The 18,724-nt window shown below is 42.9% G+C and overlaps 1 protein-coding gene across 2 annotated transcripts in view; it reads right to left on the bottom strand.

Moving 5' to 3' along the window:
• DNMT1 (DNA methyltransferase 1) overlaps positions 1 to 18,724 on the bottom strand; it is a 103,992-nt gene that overhangs the window by 77,770 nt on the left and 7,498 nt on the right. For both annotated transcript variants that reach the window (XM_030197083.1, XM_030197082.1), the window contains exons 2-13: positions 15,711 to 15,753; positions 9,485 to 9,592; positions 8,357 to 8,606; positions 7,965 to 8,028; positions 7,563 to 7,653; positions 6,823 to 6,869; positions 6,370 to 6,421; positions 5,918 to 6,001; positions 5,193 to 5,302; positions 4,760 to 4,878; positions 4,551 to 4,643; positions 279 to 430 (exon numbers count right to left, since the gene is read on the bottom strand). In XM_030197083.1, the coding sequence (XP_030052943.1) occupies positions 279 to 430; positions 4,551 to 4,643; positions 4,760 to 4,878; positions 5,193 to 5,302; positions 5,918 to 6,001; positions 6,370 to 6,421; positions 6,823 to 6,869; positions 7,563 to 7,653; positions 7,965 to 8,028; positions 8,357 to 8,606; positions 9,485 to 9,592; positions 15,711 to 15,753 (1,213 nt within the window). The remainder of the gene's footprint in view (positions 1 to 278; positions 431 to 4,550; positions 4,644 to 4,759; positions 4,879 to 5,192; positions 5,303 to 5,917; positions 6,002 to 6,369; positions 6,422 to 6,822; positions 6,870 to 7,562; positions 7,654 to 7,964; positions 8,029 to 8,356; positions 8,607 to 9,484; positions 9,593 to 15,710; positions 15,754 to 18,724) is intronic.

The raw sequence follows: 18,724 nt of genomic DNA, 5'->3' as shown, positions 1-18,724 counted from the left end.
AAAAGTGTATCCATCCACCTGCTAGAAATAGAAAATACTGAGAAGCTGGACTGAATGCTCAATTTTCGATTCAATCTCCACCTACTGGTTGACACAACTATCTCACAGGTTCTGGAATAGTGGGAAGCTATATAATGGAAATCCAATTTCACCAAGTAACCAGGAAGTACCATCAGGTGCTGCATACAGGGCTTCCCTGTATAAGGATCCTCATTCATTAGGCTTTTAAATTATGAAATCTCCCTTCCTCCCATCAATAGATCAGGAACCATTCTCACCTCAATCTTGTTCAGCAGATCTTCATAAGAGACATCGGGATTGTTCTGCAGAAATTCCACCACTATTTTGCTCATGTAGATTTTCTCCTGCATCAACGCAAAGATGGGAGCGTACTCTTCACTGGGTTCCATCAGAATGTAGTCAGCAAATGCTGGGCAGAGGAGGTAGAAGAGTGTTTATAGTGAATTAATGGCCTTGACACTTGTGAAGATTTCTTGCGAGTAGCTATTTATACCAAGCTAGACTTCCACAGAAGGGCAAGCCAGTTCACGCCCTAATGAAGACATTAACGGTCTCATAGGTTTTCCCCATTTTGAGCTGCTAGCTTGCCCTGTTCCTTAAGAATTTTTGTTTCAACAGAATGAGGAAAAGTCTGGCCTTACCTGTTAAATTTTTTCCATAAGTCCAACAAGACCAGGCAGAACACATGGGTTATGTCCCTCATCTAGCAGATGGAGACTTAACAGCTGTGAACCCTGCACCGTAAAAGGCTCCATGCAACCACTTACTCTTCAGCAATCCTGTTAAAGTAACAGAGAAATCCTCCTTATAGAGGAATAGCCTAATGGCTACTGCAGTGGGCTGAGATCTGGGGGAAACAGGTTTAATTCCTGCTGTGGTTTCTCGTGACCCCTGGCAAGTCACTTAACCCTCTGTTGCCCATCAGGTACAAAATGAACCCACTAAAAAACAGAAAAAAAAACCACATTAAACTGCTTTTGCTGTATCATAGAAAGGCAATATATCAAGAATCAAAAATAAACTGAAGATCCTTCCTTAACTGGAGATTCAAAGTTAACTGCAACCGGAGCACAGCTGAATAAGTCTTCCAGGGTGGGAATCTGGACTTATGTGGCTGGATATAACAGCACCCATTAAAGTTGGATGGATTACGGCACCAAAGGAGGCGTCTTGAGTGAGAATCTAGCTAGCCAGTAGTAGACAGCAACAATTCCCAAGTTGCAGCAATATGAACTTCCACTGGAGAAATTTCCTTAAATTACTATCCAAGATGTTGCTACACAAACCAAACAGGGCTTCCAACCTCATGCCCTTAAAGAGACCAAGGGTTCATCCACTACTTCAAACTAGCTTTAGCTTCCAAAATTCAAAGGGTGCATTTTGTTGACATTGTGACAACTATAAAGGACACATGAGTTTGAGCCCATGGAACCACTGAACATCACTGCCATGGACCCTAGATACTGCATATAGTCTCAGGCAGACAGCATCTTTACTACAAGAGCCTGAATTTGGGCCAGCTTAGGCAGAAGTGTCAAAAAAGTACCCCAAGATATTCTGTACACTAAGTAGGTTCCAATCTACTATTTTCAAAACAGAGGGCTCAACCTAGAGATTGTAACAACCACTCAAGTCACATCTCTCTCCTTTTTTGACCATACTCTTATGACCAATTGTCCAAACATGGACAATTTCCCTTTAAGTGCCTGGTTAAATATGAGAATCATTCATACATCTTTTTAGAAACTGCACATCTAGAAACTTTTCTTTTGAGAAAAGGTAGTTAATACTTTCTAGGTTGTTTATATTGACAGATTCAGTTAAAGGTTTGATTTTTTGTTTCTCAGGTCTACAGAAAAATTTCCATTTTCTTTGATATTTGAAAACTTTTCTTAGATTTTTTTTTCTCCCCTTGATGTGGGCTAGGAAATGTGAATGTATGTATGGAAGTTTACTTCGTTATGTAGATTTTTTTCTAGTGTAATAGTTATTAAATTTAAATAAAAAAAAACAAGGGCCTTCAACTGCTGTGATAATGCAATATTACTGAGAGGAGTTCTCTCCAGAAGGGACAGACCACTAAGATCCTCTCCATCACCAATGGGAACCTCATCTTCCTCCAAGAAGTTTGCTACTGAGGTTCTCATCTGCCAAACTGATTGAATGCCAGTGATCAGATACTGCTGAGTGATCTACAAATCAGGATCTTTTAGCTTGTGGGGAGGCTCCTACGAAACCCTAGGCTGCTCTATGACCTCCAGGCGTTTCCAGTCTTCGGTGGGGGGGAGGGGAGAAGGTACCAACAAATAAAACCTTCTGAGGTCTGCCAGATGAGGTGAATGACCAGAACTCCTCCAGAAGTCCCAAGAATGCAGCCAGCCTGTTAGGACTCTGGATATCCCATCATCTGGTATGGCTCAACTTGGGGGCCCAGTTCTCTAACTAGGCCTAGGACCTACTTCACAAGACCAATCCTCTGCAGCATGGCATGCCCATCACCATCTGCTGGAGACAGAATATTGAAGAGCTAGTGGCTGCACTGAGCCTTTTATAAGGCAAGATTCACAGCTCAAGTCTGTACCTATCTTTTGGCTGAGGAGCATAACCCATGCACTCTGAACTGGTTTAATGGACAAGACAACCCAGTTAGGGCCACAGCATCTTGAGTCTTCATCTGCAGCTGATTCTCCCCAGGCATCACCTACTGGAATCCATCTATGGTGGTGAAAGTTCTTGGGTGGGTTCACAGACTGGCATCATCATTATGGTGCAAGGACTGGGCGTTCATCTCCCAGAACAGGATTGCTCAACTCAGTCCTCGGGGGAACCCCAAACCAGTCTGGTTTTCAATATCTACAACGAACATGGCTGATATATTTGCAAACAATAGAGATAGTGCATGAAAATCTCTCATGTATATTCAGCATTTTGGATGGCTTTGTGTTCCCTGAGGACTGGGTTGAGAAATCCTTCCCCACAGGCTACAAACTTTCTCCAGTGGGGACTACAAACTTCTAGCCCCCAATGGCATGAGAAACAGAAGCCAGTTGCAGAAATAAAACCTGGGTCTCTCTCAAAAGGAGGTGGCACAATCAGAAATTATCCTTGCAAGATTGCACTGTAAAGAAAGGGAGCTGCTCCTTTACCCTACAAGAGACAGTCTCCTAGGTTTAACACTACAAAGTGCAAACCCAGGAAATCTCCAAATTAGGGGGGGGGAAGGAAAAGGCTAAGTATCTTGACCTGAATCATCACAAGACTAAGACAGATGCACAAGTCTAAGCAGCAATTGAGATGACAACACACTGAGGGCAAGATGCACAAAAGTCCTCGTTGGAGCCATTCCGTACCGAATTCCATAACGAATCGGTACGGAACGGCTAGGCACGAAGGATAGGGAATGCAAATGAGCTGCTCGTTGCAGCTCACTTGCATTCTCTAACCCTTCGTTAAAACCGTCGATAATTGGCCCGTAAAGCATGCTGGCTGCTCTGCGAATGCCAAAAACGTCAAAAAAACAAAACAAAAACGAACACGTCCCTTATGGACGGCCATGCCCCCCACCCCCGCCTGAGATCGCCGCTGCTCCCCGCTGCAGTAAAATCGTGACTTTTTTAGGCAGCCCCGGCCCTCCCTCCCGTCCTCTCTTTCTGCTTTTTTAGAAAAAACAGCTCAGACGGGGGCTGGCCCAGGAGGAACAGAGGGACGTCGGAGACTCGGAGAAGGCGATCAGCTGTTCTTGCCCGTGCAGCGCCTTCACACAGAGGTGAGAGTCGCTGCACGGGCCCGGTTTCAGACGGAGGGGGGCCCGGTGGAGGGGGGAAGCGGCGGCGACAACCTCAGGGGGGACGGCGTGGGCGGGGCATGAGGGAGGTTTTTTTTTTTTTTAAAGCAGAAAGAGAGGAAGGGAGGGAGAGAGGGGGGCCGGGGCTGCCTAAAAAAGTTACGATTTTAATGCAGGGGGGGGGCAGCGGCGACCTCGGGTGGGGGTGGGGGGCAAGGCTGTCCATAAAGGACGCTCCTGACGAGCATTTTTGCCCCCTCCCGTTTTTTTTTTTACATTGTTTTTGAAGCCAGGCAGCCCCAACGACAGGTACAGACCTCTCGTTAGCTCTCCCAGAGTTTTCCTGCATTAGGGCAAGTGGAAAACTTTAGTGCATCTCATTTCAATAGGGTTTCTACACAGTTTGCTCATCTGCATTCCGTTTTCGTTTCCTGCTACCGTCGTCGGAAATTGGGCTTTAGTACATGCCAGGGTTAAAAACTTGTTTGTTAAAGGCTCGTTTAGTTTAGTGCATCTTGCCCTCAATTCTTTCAACATGAGGAGCATGATTAAATTCTTTCTACCACAGCTTTCTTCATACACTAAGAGGAACAACTGTGAATGAATCGGTATCACTAGCAAACAGCTTCAGCATTCTTACAAAGAGGGCGAGAATTGGGTGCCAAAGATAGGCAAAATCTTTCCACATTAACAGGTTCTTAAAGGTGTGGGGGGGGGGGGGGGGCATTTGTTTGCAAGCCTGTACCTGTAGTAAAGCCAATCAGTGCCCTCTCGCCACCATCAAAACCAGTGATCCACCAGGCATTTATGGGTCCCAGCTTCTTGGCTCGAACACCTCCTATGGGACAAAGGAATAAAGCATCGAATCAGGCGATAAAGCCTCTGCTAGCCAAAGGTCAGATAGAAACAGATTCCTTGAATGACTGCAGAAGAGGAGAAAATGGCCAAACTTACCATCTGAACAAGGATTGTCGTCATATATGGGCTTCACAACTCCACTGAAGTATAGTTCAACGTTCTTCTCAATCAGGCCAGAATCAAATGGACACAAGTGGCCCTTTTTATCATAAATACTGGGGGAAAGAACAGCATGAATATTTCATGTAGTTTTCACCTAATTTTGCTAAACAGTTCTAAAGAGCTTTCATAACCCCTCAAAGAACACCTCCACAATTACTTCTACTAAGTAATACCCTTCATTACAAAAGCACTACCCTATATCATTCCAAACAAATCCACAAACAGGTGCCATGTTCCTTCAGTGAGGCACATAAATCACTTTTCAGATTCTTATTCCCCTCCCCCCCACACACACCACCTTTGATATACAAAATGGAAGACTCCTACCCCTACATCCCCCCTTTACAAAAACAAAGTCTAGGGCTACCTGAAAGAAGTCGCTCTGTGCTGAGGCAGGTCTTCATAACTTTCAAACCCATCTTCATTTGCATCAAACAGTGATAAGCGCTCATCTGTCAGCATTTCTGGCTCCTCCAGCTGAAAAGGATAGGAGTTTTTTAAAAATGAGGTGGGGAATGGGAATCCTTCTGCCTCGTACAAATGGCTCACACTTCCAAGCAAAGTCCTGCGTAATTGAGCAAGCTTATGCTAACTGGTTCTCTGAGGGGCATAAATGGAGGGTGAATTCAGGAACACACTGAATAAAGACCATTATCTGCGTCAGTTCCAGAGGAGGAAAAACAAGCAGCTATACAAAAAAAAAAAAAATGGCAGCAGCTAGATAACGCAACTAGCCCCTTAGCCCCAGAAAACGAACAAGTTCACAGAACAAATGGCATGAAGAAGCGTTAAATACAGCTAGGCATGCTTCTGACTCAGCTACACTCTATGCTGGATACCGAAGAATTCATGCAGGATCTAAAGGAAACAGTTGCCAGCTTCTTATAGGACATTTGCTCCTTGTCCCTCAAAAGGTAGCAAGATAAAAAATTTGGTAGAATGAGCGAGTCCTCCGTAAGTGCTGAAATTGGGGCTCGACAAGGTGGAGGGACAAAATAAGCAGGTAGCACCAGGGATGATTCTCTCTACAGAACCAATTGCCTTTCTTTGCCAAAGATTGGGACAGGTTTACTACTTCCATGGCCCACTTACGGCATCATCGGGATCTCCCTGGAAGTATTTGAGATCAGGGTCATCCAGATATTGGCTGCACGTCATGCACTTTGGTGGTGTCGTCTGTCAGGAAATGAAAGAAAATAAAAACTAAGTAACTGTACCATCCAGTGTTGTCCAAAATACCTGCTGCTTCTTTTTGTAAGTAAAAAGTGAGGGGAAGGTCTAGAAATAAAACCAGCAACAATTCGAGACCATCTCTCCTGTACTCACAATTTTGGGTACATCAGAATGCTTGCAGTCACCTGCTTTGGATGGTTTTACATTCATATCTTGTTTATTCATGTCTGCTTTTCTTACAATATACTAAATATATAAACTGGAGATTTAAGCTCTGTCCCACTATACGGTTATGGTAATATATAAATATAAAGCCCACCTCAAACTCTGCAGTGAAAGAACTTAGCTAATGTAAATCAAGCACAATATACCTTGGCAGGCTGCACTGTTTTAACTTTGGAAAGTTCATCATTTATCCGAGACCTGGTGAGAAGACAAGCAGGGTCAGAAAACACACTCAGTTTATACAGTGAAGGGGTCAGGCTGCTAAGGATGCTGGGAGCCTGCAGACAGGCCAGTGAGGGTCCAGTTCCCTTTGGCAAAGTTTATCTTCTATGTTGTATACACACAGAAGCACAGAGCTGGAGGCTCTGGCGAGTAAGAACATAGAATGGGTGTACTATCCGCAGGCAAGTTCAGGCTCCACCCAAACCAAATACAATAGAACGGGGACAGGACTTCAAGAGCAGTGGATACATTTCCACAGAATACAGGCGCATGCAAATACATTGCCGATAGCTTGAAAAACCAGACTGGCTGAGTGTGTCCTGAGGATCTGGTACAAGCCACAGATGCCCAAACTCCATTTTTAATGGCTGTCTTACCCTTCATTTTCTTTGGCTTCAACTTTAATTCGCTTTTCATCTTGTTCCTTAAAAATAAGGGTACAGAAAGTGCCAGTGTGATCAGCCTTTATGAAGCATGATTAACAGAAAAACTCCAGCACATACATCACACATTAATCTAACTTAACATAGTAACATAGTAGATGATGGCAGAAAAAAAGACCTGCACGGTCCATCCAGTCTGCCCAACAAGACAACTCATGTGTGCTACTTTTTGTGTATACCCTACTTTGATTTGTACCTGTGCTCTTCAGGGCACAGACCGTATAAGTCTTCCCAGCACTATCCCTGCCTCCCACCACCGGCTCTGGCACAGACCGTACAAGTCTGCCCAGCACTATCCCCGCCTCCCAACCTCCAGCCCCGCCTCCCACTACCGGCTCTGCTATCCAATCTCGGTTAACTTGCTGAATATAAGAAGTTACAAGGGGCAATTTAAGCATCATGGTAAAAATGGGGAATGCTCCAGCCGACTCCTGCATTTAGGACAGCAGAGAATACTCAAAACTTCCAGAATTAGATATTCCTTTGTCAGCAGGTAGGAGACAGGGTCATACTCCCATTTCTTTCTGGTGTGCACACAAGCAGCGCTGTTTAGAGAGAGTGCACATACTGGGTGAACTACAACAGGGACTGTAGCACACTGTAAACAGCTGCCATTGAAAGCATGGAAAGATCTGTGCAGAGGTATGTTAGCAAAACCAAGGGGAGCCTAATACCTTATCGGCTGTCTGCTCTTCTTCCACCTCTTTCGGCTCACTTTCCACCTTAGCTTCTCCATTCACCTCCCCCGATTTGCGCTTATTTGATCTATCAAGATAAACAAGGAAAGCAACAATACAAGTAGATAATTCCTGAACTATGGCAGAGTCAGTACACTAGAGAATCCAACCATTCACCAGCAGCTGTATCTGCAGGCTTTAAAGGCATTTCAAGTAGCAAGAGTATACAAATTTATGAACAAGTAAACGAAAAGGAAACAATTTTTTTTTAATGGAAAAGATTTCTAGCCTATTGCTCTGCATCTCATGACAGCCACAGTTGATTATCTGTGCCTGTAGAAGCTACTGAAAGTGTGCAAAGGGAAAAAAAGACAAAACAAACAAACAGGATGTACTGACCCTTTGGAAAACATGGACAGAATTGTAGGCTGTCTGCCAGAGCTTCGGGTTATCCTGGAACCACCTGGCAATTTTGGAAACAAAAAAAAGGTATCTATAATATTGAAACAACAAAAACAAGCAAAAATCTAAAGAACAAGACTGCAAGACAATGTGAAATAATACCAAACCTTTAAAAAGCATTACACAATCCTGCACATTCTGTTGAAGCTGAAATCCTTCAAAGCAAAGGAAATATATTTCATATTCTGAATTTTCCCTATTGCCCAGTATTCTTCTGGGAATCCCTAGCATGTGAAACAATCTCATCTTTCCTTTACTTCCCTAAATATTCCAGGCCCATGGTGAAGTCACAACTACCCAGAAGCATGTTAAAGATCTTATAAAATTACTTTTATTCTCAGTGCTCTGCTTGCTCCTCCTTCCTCGACGGCTTTTGGAGCCCGGTGTCACTGCCTCCTCCTCCTCCGTTTCCATGGGGCCATCATCTTCTCCATTGTGCCCGTTTTTGCCAGAGTCCTCGTCGCTGGTGTAAGTTCCATTCTCAGTGCAGCCGTTGGATTTCTGAGACAAGCTGCGGCCTCCGTTCACTACACAAAGCTCCTTACCCAGCAGAGCATTCACTTTTGTCAGGTAGCCCTCCTGGATAAAAAGAGATGACAGCAGAAAGATCTGGCTGAGATTCTTCCACTTTGGACTAAGGATGGAAAATTTACATGCTTATCCAGCAAACCCCAGCTCCCCACCCCCCTTTCACCTGACTTCACTCCCTTCCTTACCACTGCCATATCAGTGCCCAGAATCTGGCACAGTGCTGGGAGACCATCTCAGGATACATCATCCTCCTCCAATTCTGAAGAGACCACCACTATATGCAACACTCCTTTCCATGCCTTATCACCAAACTTTATAATAATGCACATCTACTGAAACTACTAAAGCTGTTACCAAAACACCTGGCTTCCCCCTGCTCATCAAAGTTTGAGTTTTAATGCACTCAGATTCATAAAGAGGTATATCCACCACTGCTCTACAGCGCATCTGGACACAAGCTTACCAGCAAAATTTGCTAAGGATCTCATTTATGTACAGTGACATCATAAGATAAGGACCCCACCTTAAGTACACAGATTCCTTGACAGAATACAGAAATTCTAACAACCCCCAGGGCTGTATTAAAGTATTGCTTTATTACTCTCAAAAACACGACAAGCCACTTAACCTGCTTTCCTCCTCTGGGTATGCTTCTATTTAACCCTGGTAAAAGGACAAGTGCTATCAGAGCCCATTTCTAAGCAAGCATAAATTTATCACGATAATGAATTTAAAACTGCCCCTAGTATACTTTTATTTACACAGCGGTGGTCTTATGCAATTATGACTGGGTGTGCCTTTGTTTTTTCTTTTAATGCTTACAAGAAAGTGTGTAAATATTACAGAAGAGACAACAAAATGCCACAAATTCTGGAAAAGCAAGTGTCTTGATTCTGAGAGGGCAGGAAAAGAAATCAGATATTTACCTCAGAGAGTTCCTCTTTGTGAAATTTATTCTCCAAGTCATCCAGCTGATTCTGTGCATCTGCTTGCAGAAAGCCATGCACCAGACTAAGCTTCTCCTTCACACACTCCTGCGGACAAAGTCAGGCCTTTACCTCAACAATTCACAAATACCACTTTCAAAGCAATCCAAAAATTACAACAAGAAATTCCATTAATTTCAGTGTCATCTATGGTGCGAGGATTTCTGTTGGTTTCTCAACACATTAGTAGAGTGGCGCCTCAGAGAGAAAAAAAAAAACCCAACAACATCTCACCCAAGCAGTGTCTAAGGAGAAATTAGGTCTTACCTGATTCTTTCCATTAGTCCTTCCCACTATTCCAGAACCTGGAGGATAGTTGCGTCCATCAACCAGAAGGTAGAGATAGAGAACTGAAAACGAGGCTGAAACATCTCTTGACATCCAGTCCACCTCCTCAGTATTTATGTAAGCAAGCAGTACCAACAAACTCCAAATACACACAACCACCTTAAGCAACTCGCTAACCTAACACTAACCTGAGCAGCAAATGTGTGGGCCTCATCTCTGGACAAGAGAGATTACTCATCTGGACTACTATAACGTACTCTATTTAGGGTTAAATTCCAAATATCTTAAACTATGACTCATACAGAACACCACTGTAAGATTAATTTTTAGAGTAAATAAGTACACTAGTGTTATAGAATATAGATTAAAATTGCACCGGTTTCCATTAGCTGAACGTACGTTTAAGGCATTTTGTTTGATGTTTCAGATTATTCATGGCCTTACATCTTGTCTATTAACTAAAATGGTTTCTAAGACACTTGCAGGCTTATTTTCAAAAGTGATCGCCGACCATTTCCCGACATAAATCGGGAGATGGCCGGCGATCTCTCAGAAGCGGCGAAATACGTATAATCGAAAGCGGCTTTTTGACAGCATTGCCGCTTTCCCGTCGCCTCACCGGCAAAAGTTCAAGGAGGCGTGTCGGCGGCATAGCGAAGGAGGGACATGGGTGGGCATGGGCATGGCTACCAGATGGCCGGCTTTCGCGGATAATGGAAAAAAAAAGCGGTGTTAAGCAGTATTTCGCCGGGTTTATTTGGTCCTTTTATTTTCACGACCAAGCCTCAACTCACCAGATAACCACCGGCGGGAATGGGGGATGACCTCCCCATACTCCCCCAGTGGTCACCAACCCCCTCCCACACTAAAAACATACAAATCAAAACCTTTTTACCAGCCTGTATGCCAGCCTCAAATGTCATACCCAGCTCCCTGACAGCAGTATGCAGGTCCCTGCAGCAGTTTTTAATGGGTGCAGTGCACTTCAGGCAGGCAGACCCAGGTCCATCCCCCCACTACCTGTTACACTTGTGGTGGTAAATGTTAAGCCCTCCAAAACCCACTCTTCCCATATGTAGGTGCCCCCCTTCACCCATAAGGGCTATGGTAATGGTGTAGAGTTGTGGGGAGTGGGTTTGGGAGGGATTTGGGGGGCTCAGCACCCAAGGTAAGGGAGCTATGCACCTGGGAGCTTTTTTGGTATTGTTTAAAATTTTTTTAGAAATGCCCCCTAGGGTGCCTGGTTGGTGTCCTGACACGTGAGGGGGACCAGTGCACTACAAAAGCTGGCTCCTCCCATGACCAAATGCCTTGGATTTCGCCGGGTTTGAGATGGCTGGCATTTTTTTCCATTATCGCTGAAAAACAAAACAGGCGATCTCAAATCCGGCGAATTCTGGCATTTGGCCAGGCTAAACCGTATTATTGAGAAAAAAAGATGCCCGGCCATCTTTTTCGATAATACGGTTCCGGACAGCTGTTGAACCGCCGCCAAAATACATCGCCAGCGATCTATTTCGCCGGCGACGTTCGATTATGCCCCTCTTGGTCATTCTCAACAATTGCAGGACCAAATGACTCTCTGCCCTCCTTTAACAGTATGCGCTATGTGAAGATAATTAACACTATTTTATTGACTGTCATCCCTAAATGGAATTCTCTTCCATTAACGAATAGACTTGGACAGAAAGTTTCATAAGATACTGAAAACATTGTTTAAGCTTAATTTCTTTTGACACCGTTTTCATTTCATCTTATTTTTATTAATGTACACAGCATTGAACCCTAGTATCCAGAAAACAGTAGTCAAGAAGTATCACATTGGCATATGCAGAAGCAAGGCAACAGTCGTTATTTGACCCATTACTTCACACCAAATAAACATCTCAGAAACATCTGGCAGGACTCTGGAATAGTGAGGAGGACTAATGGAAAGAAAATTATCAGGTAAGACCTAATTTCTCCTTCCATTACATAGCTTTCTACTATTCCAGAACCTGTGGGATGTTTAAAAACAATCTGAACATTAACTGTTTGGGAGCAGTGGAATTTGGGAAGTAGGTAGAGAGTTGAGTGACCACAGCTAAGCCTTCTGTTAAGTGCATTTTAGCACACTCCACGAATAAGGGATTGTGTGGTGGATGGGGTGGGAGGGGAGGAGGAGTGGGGATGTTAAGTAATAAAAATTTGTTACTGTTTTGCATCAGCCCGAGGAGCCTGCTTCCCCGCAAGCTAATATGGTGATACAATAGTCTCCTTCACCAATCTAGCAACTGTGGGTTTGGAAGTCATTAGGCCAAGTCTCTGTTTACCAAAAAGCATAGTCCCATCAGATTTACAAAACTCATTCATGACTTCCAGATGTCTAAAGAGAACTCTATGCACATCGAGAAACTTTGAGGAACAATACCGAGCCTACTCATCCTCTCTGCGAAAGGACAGAAGCTCCACAGATTGTTTGACGTGACATGCCGATTCCACTTTTGGAAGAAAGGAAGGAACTGTGTGCAGGGAGAATCACCCCCCCCCCCCCCCCCCCGAAAAGTGAGAAAGGGATCCCGACAAGAGAGCCTAAGGCTTGGAAACATGTGCAGATAAAAGCCAACAAGAACACCATGTTTAGCGTAAGATCTTTCAAGGCAGCCTTCCGGAGTGGCTCAAAGGAGGCTTCTGAACAGCCCAAAAAATTAAAGTAAGGTTCCAGTCTAGACATAGCATACAAAAGGAAGGCCTCAAGTGGGCCATTCCCGCAAAAATGAAACAATATCTGGGTGAGTCGCAAGGGATGTCTTCTGTAGTCTGTCCCTAACACAGGCCAAAGGCTTTTAGTGAACCCAACGCCAATCTTTTCTGAAGGCCTGCCTAGAGAAACGCTAGGATGTGTGTGATCTGAGCAGAGAAGGGAGAAAGTCCATTCTCAGAACACCAGCCCTCTTAATGTCCTCCATACATTTGCATATGCCATGGAGCCTGAAGAAAGGTAGCAATGGCTGAATCTAGGTCTCCTACAAGGCTGTAGTGCGGCACTGATCCCCATCGAGCATGGCTCTTTCCAACGGTTGAAGAGCTTAGGCCTTTGGCAATCCTTTTTGTTGCCATCAAGTCTAGAAGCAGAGAATCCTATTGGTGCACTATCAGTCAAAAAACCCTGGCTGGATAGTTCCCATTCTTCTGGGTCCAAGGAGTGCCTGCTCAGAAGTCCACCTCCACATTCCAGGAACCCAGCGATGCACGATGCCAACAAGCAAAGAAGGTTCTTCTCCATCCAACTCATTGGACAGCTGCAGGTTCCACCTTGCTTTCTGATATAAGCCACCGCTGTTGAGCTGTCAGAGAAAAAAAAGACTGGGGCCCGAGCCACAAAGGGAGCAAAGTCACATAAGGCATTCCGCACTGTCCTGAGCTCCAAGCGATTTGTCTACCACTGAAACTCTTGCTCCATCCAGGTGCTCTGTGCCACATGGAACTTGTAATGAGCTCCCCTACCTGACTTGTTGGCATCCATTGCCACCACAACCGATTTTTTTTTCAGAAAGGGAGCGCCAGTCAAATTCCTGGGCAACCACCACCAATGCAAACTGTCTGGCAACTAGTGTGAAGGGGAAAATAAAGGCCATACTTCTATGACTCCTGTAATGGCCACATAAGAATCCTTGCCCATGGCATCACTTCCATTGCCGCCGTCACTGACCCCAGAACCGGGGCATAGTGCCAGACCCTGGGCCTGCCTTGACTGGAGAAGATGAATCTGTTGAACCAGCTTCAACCTCCTGCATTTCGTGATCCTTTCCCCTGCTTTGTCAAATAGAACACCCAGATGCTCTAGCATCTGTGAAGGAATTAAGTCTGCTCTTCTTGAAATTGATCACCCAACCCCCAACAACTGCAGAAGATGGAAAAATCTTTGTCCATCGCTGCCACGCTGTTTGAATAAGATGATGAATAAATGAACCAGTCGTCAAGATACAGGTGAATTCTGATTCCCTGGTGCCAAAGGAAAGCCGCCACCATAACCTTGGTAAACGTTCTTGGTCCCGTGGTGAGACTGAAGGGCAAAGCCCTAAACTGGACATGATACGCAAGTACACTTCCTTGAGATCAAGAAATTAAACGACTGCTCTTAGTTTTGCCATGAGAGAGAGAGACACTCAAGAGACAGTTTCGACCTTTGAGACTTAAGACCGGACGATAGAAGATACAGAGGAGCTGGACTGGATGCCAAGAGATGTCTCGGCTCAGTTTTCAGTTCTCTCCACCTGCTGATTGATGGACACAAATACCCCACAGGTCCTGGAATATTTGGAAGCTGGGCAATGGAAAAGTTATGTTACAATTGTAACAAAAACTCAGCTCAACTGCTATAAAAGGTAAAGGCTGCCCAAAAACTGCCAAAGCAGTTTACAAGCGTCATATTTGAGATATATGCAGGTAGTCACCTGGGCTGTAAAATGAGTACAAGCAGACTTTACAGGAAGAATAAAAATTGTACATTGCAGACCTTTCTGTGGAAATAACAAGACAGGCAACGGTGAGTATGGACCACACAGATGGCTACAATACTCATCCACTATCCATGATCTGCCAACAAGCTTTGTTTAGGCTTGCTTTTCTGAAGTAGGCTGTTTATAGCTATTCTGCATGCTGTTTTAGATTCAATTCGTAATTTTTCAATCTGTATTTTGCATTTATCTTTTCATTACTTTTTAATTCTTTAATTTATTTAGGGCTGCAATGGAGAGTTAAGTGACTTGCCCAGAGTCACAAGCTGCAGTTGGGGGGGGGGGGGGCACAAAAAACCAAACATAACTTTAACTGCACAATTAAAATTTTAATCAAAATGCTGGCCTAAATTTCTCACAAATTATTTAGCATTCTCTATATATCACTTAGATAGGTATCATTGTATAGGATCTATCAGATATCTCTGTCACCACCATTCAGGCTAATGTGAGCCAGGCACTTTTAAGGTAGGCAGATATTCCTCATTTGATCCAAATTTTTCCATTCTTAAACTTTAATTTAAATTCTACTTAGCTAAGTAGAATTTAAATTAAATTAAAGTTTGCCTGGCTCACATTAGCTTGAATGGTGGTGACAGAGATATCTGATAGATCCTATACAATGATACCTAAGTGATATATAGAGAATGCTAAATAATTTGTGAGTTGGGTATTTAATTCTGGTTATAAGAAGAGAACCCCCCCCTATGAAAAATAATAGTGATACTGGACTAACTGGATGGCCTAAATTTCTATGCATTTCCAAAAGACCCAACTTGTTTTTCTACAGGTGTCTTTTGGTTTGTTCTTATTATATTGTACCTCAGCTTCTCTCATTATGCATCCCCTAAGTTCCTGAAAGGATCATCCCAAGTTTTGTATTTCAACACACTAATATCAAACACTAACAGTATAAAAAGAATCAAGCGTTATAAAAACACAATTCCAAATGAGCAAAGTACAGTTTAACAATGGAACAATCAAACTTACACCATTTGAGTTTGCACATTTTTCTTTTTCCAGCCCATGCTCAGACATGCCTCTACCCTCAACAACTTGTCAGCTTAATCCCCCAAACTAGCAAAGGGAGGTAAGAAAAGGCCTTCAGATTCCAGCAAGTACTGAAAGGTTAAAGTCAGCATAATTGCGTTGGAAATCAGTGCATTAGAACCCAGGGTGGGTGGGCCTTGGCACACTATACAAGACCAGTTTGAAATTTACATTTGTGTGCTCTCATGTCCCATGCTGCACCTCACAATGAAGGAGGACTAGAGGTCCACTACACTTTACAGCTGCAATTTAAGATTCCCCTTTAACAAACATTAACTCATGGATAACTGACCTATAATTCAGATGCAAGAATCTAAGAGGATAAATACCTTCTCAGTCAACCCATCACCATCTTTCTCCAAGTCTTGAAGCCTGCAAGAGGGCAAAATTATTTGTTATATGGAATACGTCTTCCCATGCTTTAGATCTAGTTCACCATAAGCCCCAGAATGTTCCTCTTACTTAAATCTAAAAGAACAGGAAATCAGTCAAATTAACATTCAAACTTACAGAACTGCTCAGAAACAGGTTACACAATTCCTAGAATGGAACAGACTGATTCTTGCAGCTCTTTCACACCTTGGCAGACCTGTCAATGCTCACCATGTGGAACTGTATCAAAGGCTCAGCTGAAAATATGCAAAAGCCCAAGAAGCCAGAAAACCTTTCCAAACAAAATGCTTTGAACTGATGAAAGGACAATTGAACTGTCTGACCACAATCACACAACATACATATCTGGGGGGGGGGGGGGGGGGGGGGAGACAGTAGGAACATTTAAAGAAAAGAATATCTTTCCAACCATCGACTCAGGTACAGAATAAGACTGTAAGTCCTCCAGGACAGAAAAATACCTACCATACATTAATGTAACTCACTTAACTATTGAAAAAGGAACGCTGTAAACCTAAAAACCCTTCCCATCAAGCCTCCCCATTTTTGATGCTGCATGGCAGCCTGTGGCACAGAAAATATACAGATGGAAAGAAAAGATTCAACTAAAAACAATATATCCTAGAAATTAAATGTGTCATCAGTGAAGGTGTGGGAAAACTATGCAGAGCACAGCTCATGGAATTCTTTCCAACCATGTGCATGCACGGGAGGCACTAAAGGTTTACATCCCTCGTAAGAATATTTCTCAAATATGAGCTACATTACAGGAGCTGAACACCTTCCAGAAACATGCAATCTGCCATTTTTTGGCAAGGACTTATCTCTCTGGAACCTCAGATCTAATCTGGACCATTTTCAAACCTGATATTTCTTTTTACTGGGTTTCCTCACATGTCCAAGCTTCATCTAATTCCTTTACATTTTTGAAGAGTTATTTTGCCTCAGACCCTTTACAACTTCCATTGGGGTGGAAGGAATAAAAAAAGGTGAAGCTGAAAATACACAATGCAGTACAATATCTTATATTCAACATGTAACCAAAAGGTTCAAAGTGGATTACAATAATACAGAACTGGACAATTCCAGGAATTACAATTTACAAATATTAAATTTAAGGCAACAAAGCACCTATCCTAAAAACCTTACAGATCTTCAAAAGAGGCTGAAACTTTCAGCAAGACAATCTGAAACATACCTCAAAACCAACTATGAAGCCCCCAGGATTTGATTATTGAAAATCTGTGGGGCGATTGCTAATACATGCAAGAGACCAAAAAAATATTTCCGAGATAAAAAGATTTGACAAGCGGGAAAAAGTTCAGAGAAAGAAGACTCTTAGCAGGCTGCAGGAAATGTTTGGAAGTGGTTATGTGTGCCAAAGGAGGAGTGGGGTGTCCAAACTTTTGCACCTGCCATATTTACTGTTTTCTTAACACCATAAAGCAACAAATAGACATGCATTAAAAATTGTAGAAAGAGGTCATGCTTAAGGCTATGTCACCTTCTGTTCACTTAAGATTTATGGAAACTTAATTTGAACTGGAATGCCTAAAATTTCCATCAAACTAAAAATAGTAACATGTTCAATGGATCTGCACGTATAATATGGAAAACGGAATGACTAGTGAAGACCATCAAATACAGTTGTGTTAGAAAATTTAGGAGCACGTTATGCGCACATCTACCTTACGTCCTATTCTATAACTCATAATTAGTGTCAATTAACGTTAGTGCCTAATTGACTAGTTTCCACATGCATCTGCGATCCACACCTATATAGAATCTGGGGCAGATGACGTTTAAGGTGAACAAGTACAAAGAAATAGCTACATTACATGAATTCCCTGATAGGCACCTCTCTACTTCAGGAAGCAGATGAAAGCTTGCCTCTTCAACCAGGCCCACACAAGGAGTGACAGGTTGCACATACTGCAGCAGGACATGTTTATCTACTCCTACCCTAGCTAACATTTAAGCACCTCTCTGGCCTCATATGCAACTTTCTTTAAATTACTCACCTTATTTTCTACCTTCTCTTACTCTCTTATCTATATGTTCCATCTTTGCTTATACCCTACGCTATTACGTATTCTGTTGACATTGTTAGTAGTATACCATGCCATACTTTGTATTTAAATATTTTTTACTGCTGTAATTGTCTATTACTTATGTTTTGATTTATTCTTACTGTACACGTCCTTGAGTGAATTCCTTCAAAATGGCAGTAAATAAATCCTAATAAATAAATATTAGCAGTCAGCACACAGGCAAGGGTCTCGGATTCTCTTTGGACAATATGTTGAAATCAGCAGCTCTGTGGTGGTGGTCACAAAAGCAAATAGATTAGGAATTATTTAGAGAGGAATGGAGAATAAAACAAAGATTATAATGCTTCTGTCAATCTATAGTGTGACCACACCTATTCCACAGTACTAGGAACACTACAGAGGAAGGCAGCCAAAATTATTAAATGAATGGAACAACTTCCTTGTATGAAGAAAGTCTGAACAGATTAGGTCTCTTCAACTTGGAGAAGAGACTGCTAACAGGGAATATGAGAGGACTACAAAATCGTAAATGGAGGTAGGTATTCAAAAAGGTAAAAGTACCATTTCATGAAATTTATAGCACTTTTTAGACATGTTCCTGGAGGAAAAGCCCATAAACTATTATTAATCATGCAGTCTTGGAAAACCACTGCTTATGCCTGGTTAAATAATAAGGACTAGATCCAGTCTGGGATCCTGCTAGAGTGGTCATTAGTGCAGGCAATATGCAGTGGTCAGTGGCCCATAGTGGGTCTGGTAAGGCTCATCTCAGCGATTGGTTACTTTTTCTGCCACTACACAATTCTCCATTTAATCATGTTAATTCTTACTTGTCAAGTTTTCTTGCTCTGTTCAACCTATCGAAGATTCTCTTCTCTGCATGGTCCTTGCAGAGTTTT

The sequence above is a fragment of the Microcaecilia unicolor genome, chromosome 3 (genome assembly GCF_901765095.1).
Source record: "Microcaecilia unicolor chromosome 3, aMicUni1.1, whole genome shotgun sequence".
Taxonomy (NCBI): domain Eukaryota; kingdom Metazoa; phylum Chordata; class Amphibia; order Gymnophiona; family Siphonopidae; genus Microcaecilia; species Microcaecilia unicolor.
The sequence above is the reverse complement of the archived record's forward strand: the minus strand, read 5'-3'. Positions and strand labels throughout refer to the sequence as shown.